The 19,469-nt window shown below is 53.1% G+C and overlaps 8 protein-coding genes across 8 annotated transcripts; 3 read left to right on the forward strand and 5 right to left on the reverse strand.

Moving 5' to 3' along the window:
- Window positions 1–445: 445 nt before the first annotated feature.
- K460DRAFT_409926 (uncharacterized protein) lies at window positions 446–1,220 on the reverse strand (the record flags this gene model as incomplete). The annotated part of the gene is made up of 2 exons (XM_040937308.1): window positions 446–1,090; window positions 1,149–1,220. 2 exons carry the CDS (start codon window positions 1,218–1,220, stop codon window positions 446–448), a joined length of 717 nt encoding a protein of 238 aa, XP_040785082.1.
- A 362-nt stretch (window positions 1,221–1,582) lies between these two features.
- K460DRAFT_409927 (uncharacterized protein) lies at window positions 1,583–2,161 on the forward strand (the record flags this gene model as incomplete). Its single annotated transcript, XM_040937309.1, has 1 exon — window positions 1,583–2,161. One exon carries the CDS (start codon window positions 1,583–1,585, stop codon window positions 2,159–2,161), a length of 579 nt encoding a protein of 192 aa, XP_040785083.1.
- Window positions 2,162–2,244: 83 nt separating this feature from the next.
- K460DRAFT_186968 (carbohydrate-binding module family 18 protein) lies at window positions 2,245–3,206 on the reverse strand. Its single transcript, XM_040927094.1, has 3 exons — window positions 2,684–3,206; window positions 2,604–2,634; window positions 2,245–2,545 (listed from the first exon to the last, which is right to left on the reverse strand). The coding sequence occupies exons 1-3, from the start codon at window positions 2,827–2,829 to the stop codon at window positions 2,276–2,278; spliced, it is 447 nt and encodes a 148-aa protein (XP_040785084.1). The 5' UTR covers window positions 2,830–3,206; the 3' UTR covers window positions 2,245–2,275.
- A 1,537-nt stretch (window positions 3,207–4,743) lies between these two features.
- K460DRAFT_420421 (MFS general substrate transporter) lies at window positions 4,744–7,472 on the forward strand. The gene is made up of 6 exons (XM_040938080.1): window positions 4,744–5,115; window positions 5,190–5,318; window positions 5,382–5,618; window positions 5,668–5,721; window positions 5,776–6,209; window positions 6,324–7,472. Exons 1-6 carry the CDS (start codon window positions 5,034–5,036, stop codon window positions 7,005–7,007), a joined length of 1,620 nt encoding a protein of 539 aa, XP_040785085.1. The 5' UTR covers window positions 4,744–5,033; the 3' UTR covers window positions 7,008–7,472.
- Window positions 7,473–8,590: 1,118 nt separating this feature from the next.
- K460DRAFT_186767 (uncharacterized protein) lies at window positions 8,591–10,858 on the forward strand. The gene has a single exon (XM_040927092.1). It carries the CDS (start codon window positions 8,861–8,863, stop codon window positions 10,655–10,657), a length of 1,797 nt encoding a protein of 598 aa, XP_040785086.1. The 5' UTR covers window positions 8,591–8,860; the 3' UTR covers window positions 10,658–10,858.
- A 782-nt stretch (window positions 10,859–11,640) lies between these two features.
- Window positions 11,641–15,073, reverse strand: K460DRAFT_359119 (NCA2-domain-containing protein; the record flags this gene model as incomplete). The annotated part of the gene is made up of 6 exons (XM_040932170.1): window positions 11,641–11,963; window positions 12,066–12,333; window positions 12,445–12,460; window positions 12,948–14,177; window positions 14,226–14,978; window positions 15,057–15,073. The coding sequence occupies 6 exons, from the start codon at window positions 15,071–15,073 to the stop codon at window positions 11,641–11,643; spliced, it is 2,607 nt and encodes an 868-aa protein (XP_040785087.1).
- Window positions 15,074–15,300: 227 nt separating this feature from the next.
- K460DRAFT_186746 (MFS general substrate transporter) lies at window positions 15,301–17,374 on the reverse strand. The gene is made up of 3 exons (XM_040927091.1): window positions 17,026–17,374; window positions 16,476–16,973; window positions 15,301–16,419 (listed from the first exon to the last, which is right to left on the reverse strand). Exons 1-3 carry the CDS (start codon window positions 17,209–17,211, stop codon window positions 15,529–15,531), a joined length of 1,575 nt encoding a protein of 524 aa, XP_040785088.1. The 5' UTR covers window positions 17,212–17,374; the 3' UTR covers window positions 15,301–15,528.
- A 618-nt stretch (window positions 17,375–17,992) lies between these two features.
- K460DRAFT_409933 (26S protease regulatory subunit 8) lies at window positions 17,993–19,217 on the reverse strand (the record flags this gene model as incomplete). Its single annotated transcript, XM_040937310.1, has 2 exons — window positions 17,993–18,927; window positions 18,983–19,217. The coding sequence occupies 2 exons, from the start codon at window positions 19,215–19,217 to the stop codon at window positions 17,993–17,995; spliced, it is 1,170 nt and encodes a 389-aa protein (XP_040785089.1).
- Between the last annotated feature and the right edge of the window lie 252 nt (window positions 19,218–19,469).

Consider the following 19,469-nt stretch of genomic DNA (forward strand, 5'->3'; position numbering starts at 1 on the left):
CAAATGAGCCACACCATAGCCTCCTACGATTCCTTGAGAACACCCTTCTTAGCTAGTAGGAAACAACGTTGTAAGTGTACGAAACACAAGATAAGGCTCCGAGCCCTGGTGGTTCAATGAAATGCGCAAAGAACCTCTAGTCCAACTATACCAACTTTGTACCTCGTATGCTCTACAATTGGCTTACGCCCTGATATACGAATTTTGGCCCTTGACTACTTGCGGGGCTACAGTGGTTATGTCTATAGCGGATAATAGGAAACAATATCCAGTCCGCCAAACAAATGCAGTGCAAGTTGAGGCAGCGTTGCATTTTGTGGCACAGGTCTCTGGGGTTATACCTGCCACGTAAAAGGAGGATTGCCCAGTGACATAGGTATACTTCCGCGGCGTGGTCTCACAATAGACCTTATAGCCCAAGGCAATAGCTGGACTGCAAATGTTGCTATTGGTGCTCGCAGGACAAGCCATAGAAAGTGTGCCGGTGTAGGGTGTGCAGGTAGGGGGAGTAGGAGTCGGGGTCGGAGTCGGGGTCGGAGTAGGAGTGGGGGTTGGAGTAGGAGTCGGGGTTGGCTCTGGCGTTGGTTCCGGTGTTGGTTCCGGTGTTGGTTCGGGCGAAGGAGATGACAGAGCAGAAGAGCTCGAGCTCTGGACCACCGAGGATAAGGAAGATGAGGGGGAAGACGAGGGCGAGGGAGAGGGCTCTGCTGAGCTCGAAAGCGTGATAGAAGAGCTCGAGCTTTGAACCTCTGATGTACTTGACTGTACGTCTGATGAGCTTGAGCTCTGAACCACCGAAGATGAGGTAGGCGAAGGCGAAGGCGACGACGAGGACTCTGCTGTGCTTGAAAGTATGGCAGAAGAGCTCGAGCTTTGGGCCAATGGTGTACTTGACGATACGTCTGATGAGCTTGAGCTCTGAACTACCGAGGATGAGGAAGATGAGGGGGGAGACGAGGGCGAAGGAGAGGGCTCTGCTGAGCTTGACAGCGCGGTAGAAGAGCTCGAGATCTGAACCTCTGATGTACTGGACTGCGCATCTGAGGAGCTTGAACTTTGAACAACAGAGGACGAGGTAGGCGAAGGCGTGCTTGAAGTCTCGATGCTGCTTGAAGAGATGGTGGAAGCATCGGTGGGGGTGGACACACTGCTAGACCCGACACTGCTGCTGAGACTAGATGTTGCAGAGCTTGAGCTGGAGATTTGAGGACTAGCAGCATCACAAATCTTGACGTATGAGTTTTGGTTTGCAACTGGACTACCAGGAGCAGTCGTGTCGATGGCGCTCAGTTGGAAGCAACTATTTTGCCGATACACAAACGCAACGCAGCCTCGGCTGGCATTCGCATCACAATTTGCTGCACATCCCTCAGCGGTGGAAGGGGAGGTTACTGGAACACCCGCAATGAAGCTATATTTTGTTGGCGTGTAACTGCAATAGATCTTGTAGCCGAGGTTGCAATTGTTGTTGTTCGCAGGGCAAGCAGATGCAAATGTGCCACTGTAAGGTGTACAGCCCGGCTCGTTTAGGTATGGACAGGCTGATGGAGACGGTGTGGCGGACACTGAGGCTGAAGAGGAGATGTCCGATGACGATGCCGATGGTGTAGTAGAAGATGGCGACGGCGTAGACGATATCGAACTCTCGATCGAGGAGGAGATGTCTGATGACGATGCCGATGCTGATGGTGTAGTCGAAGACTGCGACGGCGTAGATGATACCGAACTCTCGATCGAGGAGATGACCGATGACGATGCCGATGGTGTAATAGAGGACGGCGACGGCGTAGATGATACAGAGCTCTCGATCGAGGATGATGCACTGGTGCTAGACAGGCTCTGCGCTGACGAGCTGACGGATGTAGAAGAGCTTGAAGCGGAGCTGGTTGACTCAGGCGCGGAGCTTGTGGAGGAGCTGACGGGTGTAGAAGAGCTCGTGGAGGAGGAGATCACTGTAGAAGAGATTGAAGCGGAGCTCGTGGAGGAGACCAGTGTAGACGAGCTCGAGGACGACAGACTTTGCGAAGATGATTGCGACAGGGAAGAGCTGCTGCTCGACCTGGCCGTTGAAGTCGAGGATCTGGTGGTGGCAGAAGTACTGGATGAGCTGACGGTGTTACACTTTCCAAAGCCCTTCTGGCAGGTTTTGGCATCGCAGTAATCTAATTTGGTGAGTGACATAAACAGGAGATTACCAGAGAGTTTGAATGCTTACCATTTGTAGAGCCACAGTAGGAGTACTGGCTGCAGCCTGGAACGAGAGGTCAGCTCATATTCATCCAGTCATGGAGCTGGAATACACACAGTTACCCCACTTTGATCCCTGACATGTTTTCCCGCCGAAAGACGGTCCACAGCGACTGTTGGTAGTGACAGCCTGGGAAGAGGCGGCAGGCGCGGCGGAAGTCCTGGAACTGGAACGGGACTGGGGAGACGTTGAGCTGGAACGGGACTGGGAAGACGTTGAACTGCGTAGCGTGCTGGTCTTGATAGTTGTGGGAACTACTAAACAAGTTCCAAAACTCGGATTACAGCCGGTACCACACTGGAGACACTCATGTCAGTTTTCGTGCTGGTAATAAGATAAGAAGGGTCAAACTTACGTATGCAGTAGTGCTACCACACCAACCGTACCTTGGGACGAAGTTAGACAATGTTGTACAGTGGGTAGTGTATACGCAACTGGCTACAGCAGTTTCCCCAAGTCGACTTCAGACAAGTATATCCCTTGGTTCCACCACAGGTCGCATCCTTCGAGGTAGTTTTCCCCTGAGCGAGCGTTCCAAGAGGAGCAAGCAGAAGAAGGGAAGCGAGGGATGAGGTACGCATCGTGATTAAGAGGACGAAGCAAGATGCTTCAAAAACGAAGGTACAGACTGTAATGACAGACTACTCGCGCTGGATTAATTAAAATGGCTACACGAAGCTGTTGCTTTCCTAACTACGGGGGACGCCCAAATATATATTCTGTTGTTTGTGGCTTGGATGATGGGATGTTGGACTAGGTCCAAGCCAGAATAGGGTAAACGCAGCTGCAGAGTGATCTGCACATGGACGGCACATGGATAGCACTAAATCGACGGACTTGCAGCTTTAGGTTTTCGATATCGCTTCCCCATGACGACTAATTTGACGTCGGGATTCTGCTCAAGGCTGCCTATTGGATAAGATCTAGATTTAGGCGAGGGACAAACCAGCGCACTGGTGGGAATGCCGGCTTCATGACTTTCGAGATCTGCTTGTAGATCTAGAACGCTTACCTGAACCGTGACTTTCTTGATAAATCCCGATGTTCTTCATCTTCAGATCTCGGGACGAGTCAAATGATAGGGGTGCGCTAACCACGTCGAGCGATGGGGCTGAACGCCACTGGCCCTGCAGAGGGCTGAAAGTCAGCCGCGTTACTAGCGACGGTGGACTACTCGGTCGTTCTCGAAGTCCAGCCTTGCTGCCGAGCAGAATCTAACCTCGAAAATTGATGGCGTCCAGGAAAAGCGAGTCCCGAAGATTTACACTAAGCTCTTTTACGGTCACCCCCAGTTCACTTGCCAGATAGAGGAGCCGATTTCGAGTTGGGCTCCAGCCTAGAGTGTTGTCTTACTCGACCTGGCGCATATCGTGAGCTGGCTGTTCAAGAAATTTTCCGGTGGCTTGTCGGGGACCGCGAGGCTACCATAATGGCGCTGTTGGCTTTTCCTATCTTCCCCTGAAGGCCTTGACATTTTCTCTTCCTCTTCCTTCATATTCATCAGCTAGTTGCTTGTTGTCTTTTGTTCAATCGGAGTACACGCGTCTCATTTGGGTCATTTGCTCACGACCTTTTTGCCCACCTAGGGCGGATGCGGTGTCGCTTTCACTGCCGCTTTCCATTAATGATCGAAGAGACCCCGCTACCAGAATGGTGGGGACCCCTCAATCTGAGCTCTGCCCGCTCGTGTTGATCACTGAACAATCGCCGACTTCTCTATTCAAGCTTATCATTAGCTCGCCCCGATTAGAAGTAGAAAGGCGTCTTCGAGAGATGCGGTAGGCATTCTCCGTCGAGTAAGGTCGATGAAAAGCGAGTGAAGAAGCCTGCGCTGAGTCGGTTCTTGGTCTTCGCGGACAAGGTGCTAAGGCCGGCTTCCATAGACCCGAGGCTGCCAGACGCAGAACGGCTTCCACTAAGATTTTCAGCGCATACTGAGGTTACTCGGGCTTAGTCGTCGAGTGACAGCTCGTTATCCTCCCTCAAAGACTCGATGGCCAGGAAGAGGTAGAATGCCTAAACAGCCAGAGCGATGGGCGCTAGATCCGCCGTGCCGCTGACCACTTGTCTTTGGTACTCATAGCGCTTGGTGGTCTAAATTCTCGACATGAGTGCCTGCAACACTGCCAAAGCGCGACGATGTAAGATCAAACGGTGCAAGCCATTGCAGGTTGGCCGTCGAACGTTGAGATGAGGAGGGAGAAAGATGTCGTAGCAGTCCAGGCAACGATGCAGAGCGTCTTCCAGGGCTTTCAGCCAAGCTTCTAGCGGCTCTTCAACCGCCGCGCCGGGTCCCTGGCGGCGGCAAGCTAGTAAGGTTCCCCAATGCGCTCCACACCTTTTTCCTCAAGGACTTGTCGACGTTGGAGAAGATAAAACCGCTACAGAGGCGTGCTTTGCATGTGCGCGAAGCCTAGCGACGAGGATGGTTGAGTAGCAATTGCAGACCGCAAACAGGAGCGTGGAGGTTGCCAAGTAGCCGTGCCTGCTAACGGCTCGTCGCGGCCGATCGTCACCGGCCCAGACTCACAGGCACTGATTCGCTGGCTGTTAGATAACAAAACCTTCCTACCCTCCTCCACTTTCTCTTCTTCATTCCTGGGCTTCTTTTCGTGCCACTCGACTCTTTCGCGCCTCTGTTTTCGGCCACTGCTTACTACAATTGTTGGTTTTGGGGTGCCTTGGGCCAAACGCAGAGAAAGCTCTACTAACATAGTGACCCTCCCCCCGAGCTTGAGGACGACTGCGTGTTGGAGAAGCCGTAAGAACCAATCCAGGTTGAAGGATGCCATTTCTTACCAAACGAAGAACACGCCCTCAAGATGCTGCCGATGACGCATTCCCTACGTCCCAGCTTTTTCTCCTTGGTGCGTACCCCATACGTCGCGGACCACAACGCCCGTGACAGCCAGCCCGAGCCACTGCTAACGCCCTACTGCAGCCCTCGTTCGAGTCGCCGAACCCATCGCCTTGACATCGATACTGCCATACGCTTGGAAGCTTGTCTTAGACTTTCATGTGTGTTCCGAGTCGAATGCGCCATTGTTTGCTGGCTTGCTCATTTCTGCCTGTAAGTTACACGGCCGTACGAATTGCATGTGAGGCATATACTAATATCTTACCTCATCTTTAGTCTCGCTAGCTGAAGCATGCAGTGGCATGTACTGGGGCGGCGTCTCGGATCGCATAGGAAGAAAACCAGTGGTTATCTGTGGATCTCTTGGTACACTGTCTTCTCTACTACTCGTCGGTCTAGCTCCGAACTTCTGGGTTGCCCTCGCTGGCAGAATTATCGGCGGTGCTCTCAATGGCAACATTGGCGTCATTCAGACGATGGTGGGAGAGATTGTCAAGCGACCCGAACACGAACGTAAGTAAGATCAACGACCACACGAGGATATCCGCTAACCAGAGCCTAGCACGCGCGTTCGCCGTGATGCCGTTTGTTTGGTCAGTGGGCACGATTATAGGACGTAAGAATCCTCCCAACTCCTTGATACTACCAACTTTTGATGCTGACTGAATAGCCACCATTGGTGGGTACTTTGCCGATCCAGCCCATAACTTCCCGTCTCTGTTCGGTACTACAGGTCTTTTCGCAAAATTCCCATACCTGCTTCCAAATCTCATTTGCTCCTCTTTGCTTATGCTTTCCATCGTCATGGCATACTTCTTCCTTGAAGAGACCCATCCAGACAGACAGCCACGAGGCCATTTCGAAGAGTACGATGCAGCTGTCGCGGAGACCCCACTTCTCCCAGCCCAAGGCGCCACGGCCGACGCTCCAACGAACCTGACGACAGATTCATACGGAACGTTCAACTCGGTTGAGATTCAGCATGATGAGATATGGCGTGTGCGGTCCAATGGCGATTGGATCGAGCCGCCAGCCAGCGAGAAGGTGTTCACAAATACCGTGGTCATGTTCGTCGTAGCACTCGGTATCTTTACCTACCACTCTGTAAGTCAGTTGTACATTTACGCACAGGACTGGATCTTTTCGTGCAACTGCCTACTTTCTGTTTCGTGTCGCCCAATGCACCGAACACCCCTAGGCTAACCTACCTACTTACAGATGACATACGATCACCTCCTCCCTATTTTCCTCCAAGACAAGCGCGCTGATGAAGACTTCAACGCACTCGAGTTCTCCTCTTCCTCGCTAGGAGGTGGGCTCGGCATACCGATTCAGAACGTCGGCATCATCATGTCCATCAATGGGATCATCCAACTGGGAATCCAAGCATTCGTCTTCCCTCTCTTGGCTGACTGCTTTGGCGTATGGAGACTACTGCTTATGGTCACCGTCGCCCACCCGATCGCGTACTTTATTGTACCGTTTTTACAACTTCTACCGGCCAATCTGCTCTATCCGGGTCTCTTTGTTTGCCTGACTGTTCGGAATCTGACCTCGATTATCGCCTTTCCACTACTTCTAATAATGATCAAGGAGGCTACGCCCGACAGGTCCCACTTGGGCAAAATCAATGGATTGGCTGCTTCAACAGGCGCTGCCTGCCGCACGGTTGCGAGCCCTATCGCTGGTCTCCTTTACGGTATCTCCCTTGAGTTTCACTTCACACCTCTGGCCTGGTGGGGCTCGGCCTTTGTTGCCATCGTCGGTGCACTACAAGTCCCATTCCTGAACCGCGCAGCGAACAACTGCCACGCTCGAGTCCGCACTGCTGCTCGATGCTGCTTATCAAAGGATCGTCCGCGAAACGACGTAGTGCGTATAACCATTGAGGGCGAGGAGTAAGACGAGAAGACGCGGATCGGAGCGCGGCCGGAGATAGCGATTCAGCATCAAAGTGTTTTTGAGCGTTTGCAGCGTGCTGTTTTTCTTGTGAGCTAGATTGCATGTAGGACTATGATCCAGCATTACGGCGTTTGAAGACGACAACTTTGTCAACAGCCTGGACGGCATCGGCGTTGGGCATCACCTTTATCTTTAGCGCAAAGCATCACCGGCGTTGGGATGATTAGCATCGGCGTATGAAGTTTTCCCTCTAGAAGCATACTCATCATGTCCATATCAGGTATAGATGCAATCAAACGTACATTTGTTTCAAAACAACCTTGGGTTGCAAGTGGACTAGAACACCGCATGAAGTAGGTAAATAAGCACGATCCTTTGTGGGCTTCTATGAACATGGTGTATCGTAGAAGGACTGGGTTCATGAATAGTGAAACCAGAAATAGAAACGAGTGGGGATTTTGAAAGACGAGGCTTTGTTCAAGGTTTGAAACTGGAGATGTATCAGCCTCTAGAGGTGAGTGTAGTTTGAGAGCGGGAACACTGCAAACAAGGAGCTCAACTCTAGTTTCCCACCCTCTCTGATTTATGCGCACATTGTGGAACCGTGTGCAATGGTCTGGGTGCTTAGGCTGCGTTACTAGAAAGAGGATGGATGGACATGGCTTCGGCTGTCCTATCGTGGCCTTAGCTTGGGGACCCTGCACGTGCTTCGCTCACATCGCGTTCGAGTGGCATGAGAAAACCAAACAGGCCACAAACAACTGCATTGCTTCTCCACCCCTCGGCTCCCCTTTCGTATTGCAATCAAGCTTTTGATGCGCGGCATCCATAGCCTCTGGCGGCTGGCCTCGGAAGCTTGTCGTTCGGGGGTGCGGAACACTCGTGAAACGGGTCTGTGTAGCTATTTCGGGGAAACAGCGTTACGCTTGGGGTTAGCGCAAGGGGAGAGTGACATGATACACCTAAACGGGTCATGTAAATAGCGTGGAACGGCTCTTTTGGAGTGTGGGTCGAAGAGGATGCAGGAGTAGGGGCATGTGGGCTGTGTATGGCGAGACACGGGCGTCGGGAAAGAAGAATGTCACGACCGTCCAAGGCCGGATTTCCGAGATATTCGAGATCTATCAGAAGAGAGGCGGCAGGGCGCGTTGCCAACAGTAGGTCGACAACAGGGACGGACGCTCTCTGCGTGATTCCGGCGCGACTACAACGAACGAAGCTGACCCAGTCGAGTAGGCTTCCAAGAAACGACGTGACGCCCTACTTGCTCGCCCAGTTCGAGGCCCTTCACATGATTGGCTTGTACCTGCATAACTCTTTACATACGCCTGCTAGTCAGGGCGTTTCAGGAGGTCTCCCCTGGCGCTCGCTTATCCAGTACCTAAAACCGTTCGGCATCTGTATTCGACCTCTTCGCAGACCACCTCGGCCGCGATCTAAGCTATGTGGGCCTACCGAGCGCGCGACAAAGCATCGAGGCCTTGTCCATGGCCGTGTGGCTGAGTCGTCTTGAGCATGTTGCCTCTGCCGTCCAATCATTTGTGAATGTGCATCAAATGTTTTGAACTGCTGGTTTCATGCCCGTGCATGAGGGTCGAGTATATATCTATCGCCTTTGTCCACTACAACAATCAGTATCCTCACGGTGCTTCATCTTAATAACACTCATTCCTACTCCTTTCGCTTGTTTAGTTGAATAAGGTGCCATTCGTTAGGCCTTGTTCACTTTCAAGTCTATCCTTCGTTACTTCTCAACACTACATAATCAACATCACTTCTTACGTTCTTTTTGGATCGCATATCTTCTTTCCATTCTCCCATACGATTCAAGTCTCATTCGGATTAGAATCGCTATGAGGACCACGTACACTCTCCTCGTTACTGGGCTCGCTGCCCAGCAGGTCGCAGCGACCTGGAACTACTACGACAACTTCAAGACGCCGCAGTACAACGACAATGAATGTAGCGACAAGCAGAAGAGCGGCTTCGACTGGTCGGATCTCAAGGATGGCGACCAGGACTTCTCCTATGGAGACTTTGATTTCTCCGGCGGATGGAGCTGCTCCAGCTCCTTCGGCAAGCGTGATCATGTCACCAAGAGGACCTTTGGCAACAAGGTCATCAAGAACTACGTCCGCAAGGACAAGCCTGCTTCCTTTGGCTGCGGACAGCGCAAGTCTGGATTCTCCATTACCGACATCGATGTGAGCGTCGAGTTCGACGTTGATCTCGAGCTGCACTACACCATGACCGATGGATCCAAGTGCAAGAGCTACAGCCCATGCTCCGCAGGCGGCTCCACGATCAAGAACACCCAGTGCGGTGGTGCCAAGTCGGTTGACGTCTATCTTGGTGCTCACTACAAGGGTGAGAAGAAGGAGTGCGAGATCGGTTTCCACCACATCGGCTTCGACTGCAACCCCGGAAAGGGATACACCCCACCGCCTCCCCCAGAGGTCCCCGTCTGCCACAAGTGCCAGGAGAAGTCTACCAGCGTGGCCACCCCGCCACCAACCGAGTCTACGGCTACCCCCAAGGTCTCGACGCTTTCTTCAGCTACCCCTTACTCCAGCGGTTCGCCCTACACCAACAGCTCTGCTTCAGCTTCTCCCCCACCCCCTACGCAAAAGACCACTGTCGTGCCTCCCCCAAGCCGCGAGAGCAGCACCGTGACCCCTCCCAAGGAGAGCTCCGGTGTTCCATCGCCACCTCCTTCCAGCAGCGGTTACCCAGTTCCCATTACGAGCTCCGCTTCTTCCACTGGTCCTAAGCCTTCTACCCCAGCCTACCCTCCCGCGTCCCCACCTGATGTGCTCCCCAAGTGCATGAACACATGGCTCGCAATCGACGCGTCTTGCAAGAACAATGCCGACAAGAGCTGCTACTGCGTCAACCCTGAATTCACCAAGAACGTCATCGACTGCGTCTCGGCTCGCTGCGACACTGACGAGGAGACCAAGAAGGCGCTCCAGTACCTCATCGGTATCTGCGCAGACTATGTCCCCAAGAACCCCAAGATCATCGAGGACTGCCCGCCGTACATTCCCTTGAACCCGGCTCCTGCTCCTACACCCTCTGCTGGTGTCCCCACGCCTTCTGCTGGTGTTCCCACACCTTCTGCTGGTGTCCCTACGCCTTCTGCCGGTGTTCCAGGAACCACACCCTCTGCCTACGTCCCAGGCAAGCCTGCTCCTCCACCTTCTGCCGGTGTGCCAGGAAAGCCCGCGCCTCCACCTTCTGCCGGCGTGCCAGGCACCGTCACCGCCACCGCTCCTGGATCCAGCGTGACTCCCGCACCCCCTGCGCCACCAGCCCCCGAAGTGCCATGCACCACCATCACCTACGGAACGACCTCGCTCACTGTCCCCCAAGTCCACTTCACCACCCAGACCCCCGCGGTTACGGGCCCGAAGCCCACGGAGCCAGTAGGTCTTGTTCCCGGACCGCCCCAGACCCCCGCCGAGACTACCGGTGGTGGCGCTCCTTATCCCGTTCCTACCACGCTGGGCACCAAGCCCGTTCCCGCTGGTACAGGCACTGGAGCGTACCGCCCCTCGGCGCCAGCTGAGTTCACCGGTGCAGCATCGTCTCTGCACTTCGCACCCCAGGGTGCCTTGTTCGGCGCGGCGCTCGCCTTCTTCGCCTTGTAAATGTCTACTTTTCCGACTGAAGTGTGTTAATAAGACCATATTTCCCTTTCTCTTTTGTTGTTGTTTGAACATGCATTGTTTTGCGGGTGGGGGAAATGCAACGCCTTTCGTAATAAGTCCTCTGTAAAGGCATTTCCTTTTGGGATATTCATCACATAGTACAATATATGAACCGAGTTCCACACCAAGATGTCCACGTTCGTTGTACCCGTGTTTCGTGGAGTAATTTGCCGCATGTGCTGCACTGCACGGCCCTGGCCAGAGTGAGACACGTCTCTGTGCATTGATCGAGAGATAGCATGCACAATCTTGCGTTTTTTTGACGGATACTCTCCAGAGTGTCTTACTCTTCGCCGGATACCCGCGGGTTGAGGCGTTACCGATAAACTCTCATGCCATTATCCGTGCTCTTCGAGGCTCCTGCTTGTATCCACCAAGGGATTTGTACGCTTTCACCGAAACGAAAACAAGGATCCCCACAGCTCCAGACCCCCTGTCTCACGTATCGACCCATGCAGAGACTTCTAACATCCAAAGGCCTACTGCCGAGGCTAGGAGATTCCCTAGATTTTAGCCACCGTATCGTCAGCGTCACTGTTCTCGTGTCGAATTTAAGCCGTAAGCCCAAAAGAATAAAAAAAGACTGATAAACACGCAGGTCTAAAGAAGAGGAAACCTCAAAATGTGCATGTACAAGTGGCATTACAAAGAGTAATGTAGACAGCTAGACAGAATCCCAAGTCTCTCAAAAACGCCAAGATAAGTACCGTTGAAGAAAATGATGATACCCTGAAAATCGCTCAAGCGAGGATCAAATGTGTGATATCGCCCGTGCAGCCACTCGCTCCTCTTCCAGTTCTTCTAGCTAGAACAAATTCGATCAAGAAGCGCTTTTCGCTCTTCGAGAAAGGCCGCCTGGTCCTTTGTTCTGCCCCATGCTCGTTCATCCACAATCTCATCCCTTTCTTCTCTGTCTTCGTTTGCTAACAGCACTTTCCGCCCATTCCCGCGTTTCCTCCATCCGTCCCGCCAACATCCACCTTTGGCTGCGCTGTCTGGTCCGTCCGCGCGGTATCAATCAACCTCGTCTTAATATCGCTCGCGAGCGAGTAGAAGGCCTTGTCCACGTTGATGTTGCTCTTGGCGCTAACTTCGAGGAATGGGATACCAAGTTCGTCTGCGAGGGCTTGGCCCTGCTCTGTTGAGACGGCGCGCTTCTCTTCCCAGTCACACTTATTGCCAATGAGGATCTTGTTGACGCCTTCGGTAGCGTGTTGTTCGACGTTGGAGAACCATGTGCGGATGTCTGTCTCGTATTTTAGCATGTGTTATCTCGCTATCGTTGTCTGTGCCCGTGCATCTTCCACTCCTCGATGCTAGAACGGAAAGTGTCAGTAGGTAGACATACTGTTGAAGCTCCTCTCGTCGGTAACATCATAAACCAGCAGAATGCCCATGGCACCCCTGTAATACGCCGTCGTAATCGTCCTGAACCTCTCCTGGCCTGCGGTATCCCATATCTGCAGCTTGACGCGCTTGCCGTCGAGCTCAATGGTCCGGATCTTGAAGTCGATGCCAATGGTGGTGATGAACGAGGGCGTGAACGAGTCTTCGCTGAAGCGTAGTAAGCAGCACGACTTGCCTACACCTGAATCGCCGATGAGAAGCAGTTTGATCTATGCGGGAGCGTTAGCAGCTTCACCCAGGGTTAAGAAGGCGGGGGAAGAGCAGAGGAGATAGGACCGGGGGCGTGCAGGTAGGGTAGGTGCGCGCAGAGGGCTGCTTACAAGAAAGTCGTAATTCCTGGAGCCAGCCATGTTTATGTATGGCCGTCGTCGTTGTCTGCGTTATCGGCGAGAGTGGTTTGCGGTGCTGCACCCGCTGGGGGAGGATGTGCGGAGAGGTTGGGATAGCTGGTGATGGTGGAGAGGTGCGGTGGCGATAGGAGTCGTCGTAGAGCTAAGGTGTAAGCCGAGGACAGGTGTCTCGTCTCGGTGGGCGACAGTTTGTCAGGATAGGCAGTGCAATAAGGTGTTTGGGGGAAGTGGAACCAGGTGTAAGGCCAAAGGTACGTTGACGTTGGGGGCTCAAGCGCCAAGCGGCGAGCCACGCCCGCCTAATCACCTGCCACAGCCGAGTAGTGTGAAAACAGACAGCTTGGTGGCGACCACCCGTTGAACCTGCTTGCTCACCCCAAGTGGTTGGCAGTATATTAAGTCGTCGCTATGTATGCTAATCACTAATACACTTCATCCCTTCACCGCCGTCATCGTGGCCTTTCCATGCTCACGTGAACCATTTCGAGTAGGCCCATCGAATCCGCTCCACCACTTTTTGCTGCCGATCAAGACCACTCCGAACATCGACAAGCTCATCTATTTCCACCAAGAAATCATGGAATATCCGTCTCGGGAGAATATCGCTCGCAGCCTGTCTCAGTAGATGCACTTCACAGAGGAGCAGGCCATGGTCCTTGTACGATATCTCGCCGAACTCTGTAGGCGTCGCACCCGTGAGTATGCGGTCAATGTTGCGCAGAATGAGTAGCATGCGGCCTTGCTTCGCCCACCTCTGTACGCCTTTGCGACTGCTGAAGACGCCTTGTAGCCATCTGTAGGCGCCAATGCTGACAAGCAAACCTGGCGTGAGCCCAATGAATCCAAACAGCAGCTCCTGGCTTTTGAGAATGCTGTCGATGCCGCTCATGGCAACTTCCACGTCGACTTTGGTCTTCTGGACCTGGATCAGCAGAGCGCTGGCCAGGTTGCCGACAATTGCGCCCTTGACTGGGCTTTGAATGTCCCTCTCGTATGATCTCAGCACCGTTGTCAGATCACCCTCCCTGACTTTGGCCCTGATATCAGCGATCTGTGTATCGTTCAACGCTGGACCTTCAGGATTCTTGACAGCAAAGTCAACCACCATGCGTTCGAGGCTCGCGCGGTCGGCTTCCAGGCTGCGTTTGCTCATAATGGACACCTCGCTGTCCTCGTCATGGCGGATGGTGCCAATGACCTTCTTAGCAGGCTCGATCACCCAGTTTGACCAGAAGTCAATGACTGTTTGTCCGAATTCGCGTATCCAGTTGAGGATCTCTTCTTTTCGGTTGACGAATATGCGTAAGATAGTAGTCGATGAGATCAAGAGTGCTGCTGCTGGTAGCCAATACCGAATGAGGCGCGACGGCCGTCCGTTCTCCTTTACGACAGCGTTGAAGTTCGTCGAGTAAGTGGGTAAGGCACGCCGGAGTAGATACTCAAGACGCTCTGCTACATCTCCCGGTCTCAGTGTGGTCGCCGTTCGCTCACCAGTGGGCTCATGCAATTCGTAATACTGATCGTCTTGAGTTATGCTGGCGACTGAATCGTCGAACTTATCGACGGACAATTCTGCTGTGTTAACGCTCTGGATGACAGCATCCATGAGGGCGATGCTTTTCGAAACGGTACTCTTCCACCTGTTTCTGCTACTGTCTTGCGTGTTGAGGAGCCCGGGGGATTGTGTGCCGTCGTCCTGGAAGCTGATCTTTGTTAGTATGGTGTTTGCAAGAATCATAATCAAGGCTTACCTCTCGTTGCTCAAGCCCTCGCCCAAAAGCACACCAAGTGCATTGGCATTGATTAGCCGTATCTTGCGTAAAGCTGCACGCTTTTTTCTGCCCTCATTCCTCACCAGCGCCAGCGGGCTCACCACCCTCTGCTGGATGTTGGCAATACTTCGCTCCTGCACAGCATTCTTGACCAAGCCATAGAACTGGCTCCACCCGTCGGCTAGTTGACCACCTCTTGACCGCACGTCATGGTATATTTCCTGCGACCACTTCCACACCCGGAGCGGCGATGTCTGTATCGAATATAGACCGGCAAAGCGATATGTCGAGAGGATATCATCCCAGTACCATATATCGTCTTCGAGCGGAATGGTCTGCTCTAGAATTGTGTTCAACACCTGTCCGTAGGCTTGCGTCGTCGCTTTGCTTAGCAGCAGCCACTCCAGCTCATGCTCATAGCTCGCGTCCGCCCTTGTATTCTCATCGCTGTAGCCGTTATCCTCGCCCTGCGTAAACCATTGATTGCACGTTGAGCAGCTACTCGATATCTCTGCACGTTGCAGTGTCTCCAAGATTCGTCCTGCGGGGACGAGATCGGACTTGGACGAAGCTGTTGTGGATAATGACTTGATTAGGTTCTGGAGCTGTGCGATGCGTGCCGCCTTGGCCGGGTCATGAGCCTCTTCGGCGGTAAGGGTCGAAAAGCTGCCGCCGGTTCGCGTCGTTGACAGCTGTACCCGGTCGAGCTGGCTGTCTATGCGGCGCACCTGGCTACCATCATGTTAGCTGATGCTGTGAGATTCTGACAGGTGTTCCCAAAGCCTTGGATGCCGGCAAGGAATTACTTACTCGACTACCAACGACATGGCTCACCGATTAACACCTGCTGGAAGGTTGAGCGAAATTGTTTGCTTGAAGATTGATCTGAGCCAGCATGTCGCGCGCCTTCCCGCTCCACAAAAAGAAAGCCTCGGATGACGTCGTTGGAGGCTCGTGCTGTGCATTCAGCCATGCCAACACTGCAAACCCCTCTAGAAGTCGTGCAAGTTCAAATCTATTATTCACATACGACGATATTGGCAAAGCTATTGTGACTACTTCTAATGGAGTCGATAATCAAGGCCCGTGTTTCAATTTTACCTTATGGGTATTTATCCAAGTAAGAACTATGCATATGGACACTACCCTCTGATCTAAACCCAAAATATGTCTCGTGTTGCAACCAAAGTATCTCAGCACGAGTTAGAAACTCTCAGAGTGTAGGAAGTTGCCTCATACCACCATCGAAAAGCTAGATCGCTCGTATCTGTCCCCAGCTTCCCTACAAGCTAGCCTTCCCCCGACTCTCGAAAGGCAGAAGCAGCACCAATGATCCGGCCGCGATGAATAATGCCCCAGAAACATAGACTGGAGCACTCGTCTCTAGGTTTGCAAACATGGCGATGATTGGTGCCATGATACCAAAAATCCTGTTCGCGCTGGCTGTGATCGCATTGCCCGTACCTCTGTCCTTTGTTGGGAATAACTCTGGCGTATACGCATACAGAACTGCATACATAATATTCGAAAAGAAGTTGAAAGCACAGTTCCATCCTAGAAGACTGTTGGAGTTGAGTGCGGTGGTGGAGCAGAACAAGAAGACACCGGTAAGGACGGTGGATGCGGCGAGAGCTCCTTTTCGGCCTATGCGTGGTGTTTCGACGAGCAGGCCGCCCAGCAAGCATCCCGGGACGCCCAACACGGCGATGATGAGACTGTTGCGGTAAGTGAGGTAGGTGCTGCCGTCCCCAAAATCGGCGCCACGGGTAGCCTGAATAAACGGGAGGAAACTGTTGTACAACGGGTAGGCCAGTCCCAGGCTTGCCCATATCAATGTCATAAGGCTAGTAGAAAGAGCAAGTCTCTTTGTGGCAAACAACGCTTTCACGTGTGAGGAGTCGAGCTTTTGGAGGTTGCGCTTCACAACTGCGGCGGCCGTGGTCTGCTGATGGGCTGTTAGCCCTCCGATGGCGAGGTTGTTGCAGACTTCCAAGTCCTCCAGTGTTAGTGTCGACGTTTTGCCGTTTCGACGGGCTACCTCGTGAACTACGCGGACCGCCTCTTCATCTCTGCCCTTGCCCATGAGGAACTTTGGCGATTCGTAGACTGTGAAGCAGACGAAGCGTAGAAGGAACATGACTAAAGCAGTTGCTCCCATCACGAGGATAAAGTACTAGAAGGTGGGAATTAGCAAAAGTCTCACGTACAATACATGCCAGGAACACTTACGCGCCACCCCATATTTTCCCCTCTAGTACAGTTCTTATCCGTTTGCTGGCATGTGTAATTCCCCAGCAACGGCCACGCAATAAGCGTGGCAAAGACTTGCGCAAGTGCCCAGTTAATCGACAGAATGGTAAGGAGATACTGATGCGATCCCGGCAAGAACTCCAAAAAGATTGCAGAATCGACAGGGAGGTTACCTCCGACACCGACAGACCATAGCGCAGCGAACGTGCCTATAGCAGCGAAGTTGGGGCTGCTTGCTGCAATCATCCCGAACACGGCAGTGATACCGATGGTGAGGTTGAAGGCCCATCGTCGGCCAAAGATGTCGCATCCAAAGCCCCAGAAGACGGCCCCGAAGAGGAGACCGATGTTTTGCGCCAGGCTAAGGAGCGGGCCGTATTTGGGTCTGAATTCGTTTTTGACTGGTGTGAAAATGAGGGATGTGACGATGGGCCATAGATTATCCATCGCCCACCCGAACCCGATGACGACGAAGAGCTATGTAGGATGTTAAGACTTTAGTAACGAACGGATGATGCGCTGGACATACCTGCCACTGATACCTCCCCATACCAATATCCTGAATCGCTTTGTTTAGAACTTTCGCCTTGGCTTGATACTCCGGATCCAGAGACCCCTCCTCAAGCACACTGATAGGCGCTTCATGGATCGAGGGAATGTCCTGTGTCGCATCCTTGTGCTCGTCTTCGATCTTCTTCGACCCGTAATCGGCCATTATAGTTGTCCACCTTCAACGTCGATAAGGAAATCGGCCGAGGTAATATCGAGAGACAGACGGGGTAGTTAATCGAGAAACTAGCCGGGTAGTGGGGACGTGAGGTGAAGCTCACCGAGCGTTGACTCAACCGTGGTCTAGGTTGATCAAAACCTGGGGTCCGACCGGGGCATTAAAGCAGTGAAACCGCTCTGCTCAAGCTGCCTATTTGGGCAGCCTGTAGGATTCGCGAAAAGAAACTTTGTCACGCAATCGGCAATCCTGCTCACGCAATTCGTGGATACGCATGTGGGCGTTTGTGCAACCTACAGCAACAAAGCCAATGAATGTGTGGTCCTGCGGGTGTTGTTTACGTCATCGTTGCGATCGTCAGTCCCAGAATATGGTTGTCTAGCTTCACAAGTGCGATAAGAGGTTCAGATGTGGTTGTGGACGCAGTTTGGAAATATACAGACGGTAGGAAAAAGCTGTTGGTCTCGTTCACAGTAAGCAGTATGTTGTATGGGGAAGATCTGCAAACGGATGGTGTAGTAGGGCGGGATGCGGGATGGAGTCAATGGAACTTCACGACTGGAGCCAACCGCGCTAAGGATGACGTGCTGTCACGTGCGTGCATGGCTACGCGATTTGCGCGCTGAAAACGTTCGTCAAGTTCGGATTAGAAGGTGGTCTATGCCAGGAGTATCTATACCGCTATGCTTGGTGTACATGACCTGAATTTCGGCATCGTCAAAATCGTGAGTAAGCAGCGCCCAAAACACCATGCCACACAAGCTGTCGTCTACTTCCACAGCTTGCTCAAACTGGTAGCCTTGTCGTCGTGCTTGTTCAGCACCTTGGCGGTCGCAAGATCAAAATCTTCCTGCGTAACGTGTACTCTCCTCTCCCTGAGCGCGAACATACCGGCTTCCGTGCAGACACCCTTGAGCTCGGCACCTGAGCATCCGTTCATCTTCTCAGCGATCTTGTTGAGGTTGATTCCGCGCGTTAGATTCATACTCCTCGAGTGAATTCGCAGGATGTCTGCACGCGCTTCGACAGTTGGTGGCGGGAACTCGATTTTCCGATCGATACGGCCGGGCCGCAGCAGGGCAGGGTCCAGAATGTCCAGGCGATTGGTTGCCATGATGATCTTGATGTTCTTCGTGGGCTCGAAACCGTCCAGCTGATTCAACAGTTCCAACATGGTACGCTGCACCTCCGAGTCACCCCCCGAGCTACCTTCCACACGACTTGAGCCAATGCTGTCGATCTCGTCCATGAAGATGATGCTGGGTGCGTGTTCTCGTGCCATGATAAACAGCTCTCGGACCATGCGACTGCCCTCGCCAATGTACTTTTGCACCAATTCGCTGCCTGAGACTCGGATGAACTTGCAGTCGGCGTGATGTGCCACTGCACGGGCAAGCAGAGTCTTTCCTGTTCCTGGCGGGCCATATAACAGGACACCCTTGGGCTGTGCTATACCGAGCGATTCGAAGAGTTCAGGATGTTGTAGACCCAGCTCGATGACTTCCTTGATCTCCTTGATCTGCTGGTCGAGACCGCCTATCATGTCGTACGTGCTGTCTGGCACCTTCTCGACCATCATGAGGGACACCAGCGGATCGACGGACGATGGAAGCAGCTTCTCGAGCTTGTAAGAGTCGCTAAGTAGGGTGACGCGCTTGCCGGCGGTCAGTTTGCTGATATCGACGCTATCGGCGACATCGACGACTGCGGGTTACTAGTCAGTGCGGGGTTCATGATTGCTGCTGCTTCAAGTACATACCGTATTTGCCCTCTGGATGCACCTTGACGAGCACCTTCTTCGTGCCCATAACCTTGACCACCTCGCCGACGTAGGAGCCTGGTTGTTGCAAGAGGCCGAGCTCTTCTCGCAGTAACCGCACTCTGGAGTTGTAGTCATTTCGCTGGGCTTCGAGGCGTCGCAGTTTGGCTTGGCCCTGTATGATCTCGAGCTTCATTGCCTCGATCTTGTTGTGGAAGAACGTGTCGAGCGCCATGGTTGTGGGGGCGCTGGCGGCGGTGGACGGCTGAGGAGGACGGATGGGTGTTGGTGATGTAGAGGCGGGCAGAAGACGCGTATTGCCTGGAGAGCGCGGGGTGGGGCGACGAGAAGCTGCGGCGAGAGCTTCGGCCTAGCGATAGATAGGTACGGCGGTGGGCGACTGTTGCACGTTTGCAAGTAGTGTTGACACCATCACTGGAAGCTCCCGAGAAGAGAAGGCGCGCAACAACGTCGGGCCGGAATACGC

The sequence above is a fragment of the Cucurbitaria berberidis genome, assembly GCF_010015615.1.
Source record: "Cucurbitaria berberidis CBS 394.84 unplaced genomic scaffold K460scaffold_5, whole genome shotgun sequence".
Classification (NCBI taxonomy): domain Eukaryota; kingdom Fungi; phylum Ascomycota; class Dothideomycetes; order Pleosporales; family Cucurbitariaceae; genus Cucurbitaria; species Cucurbitaria berberidis.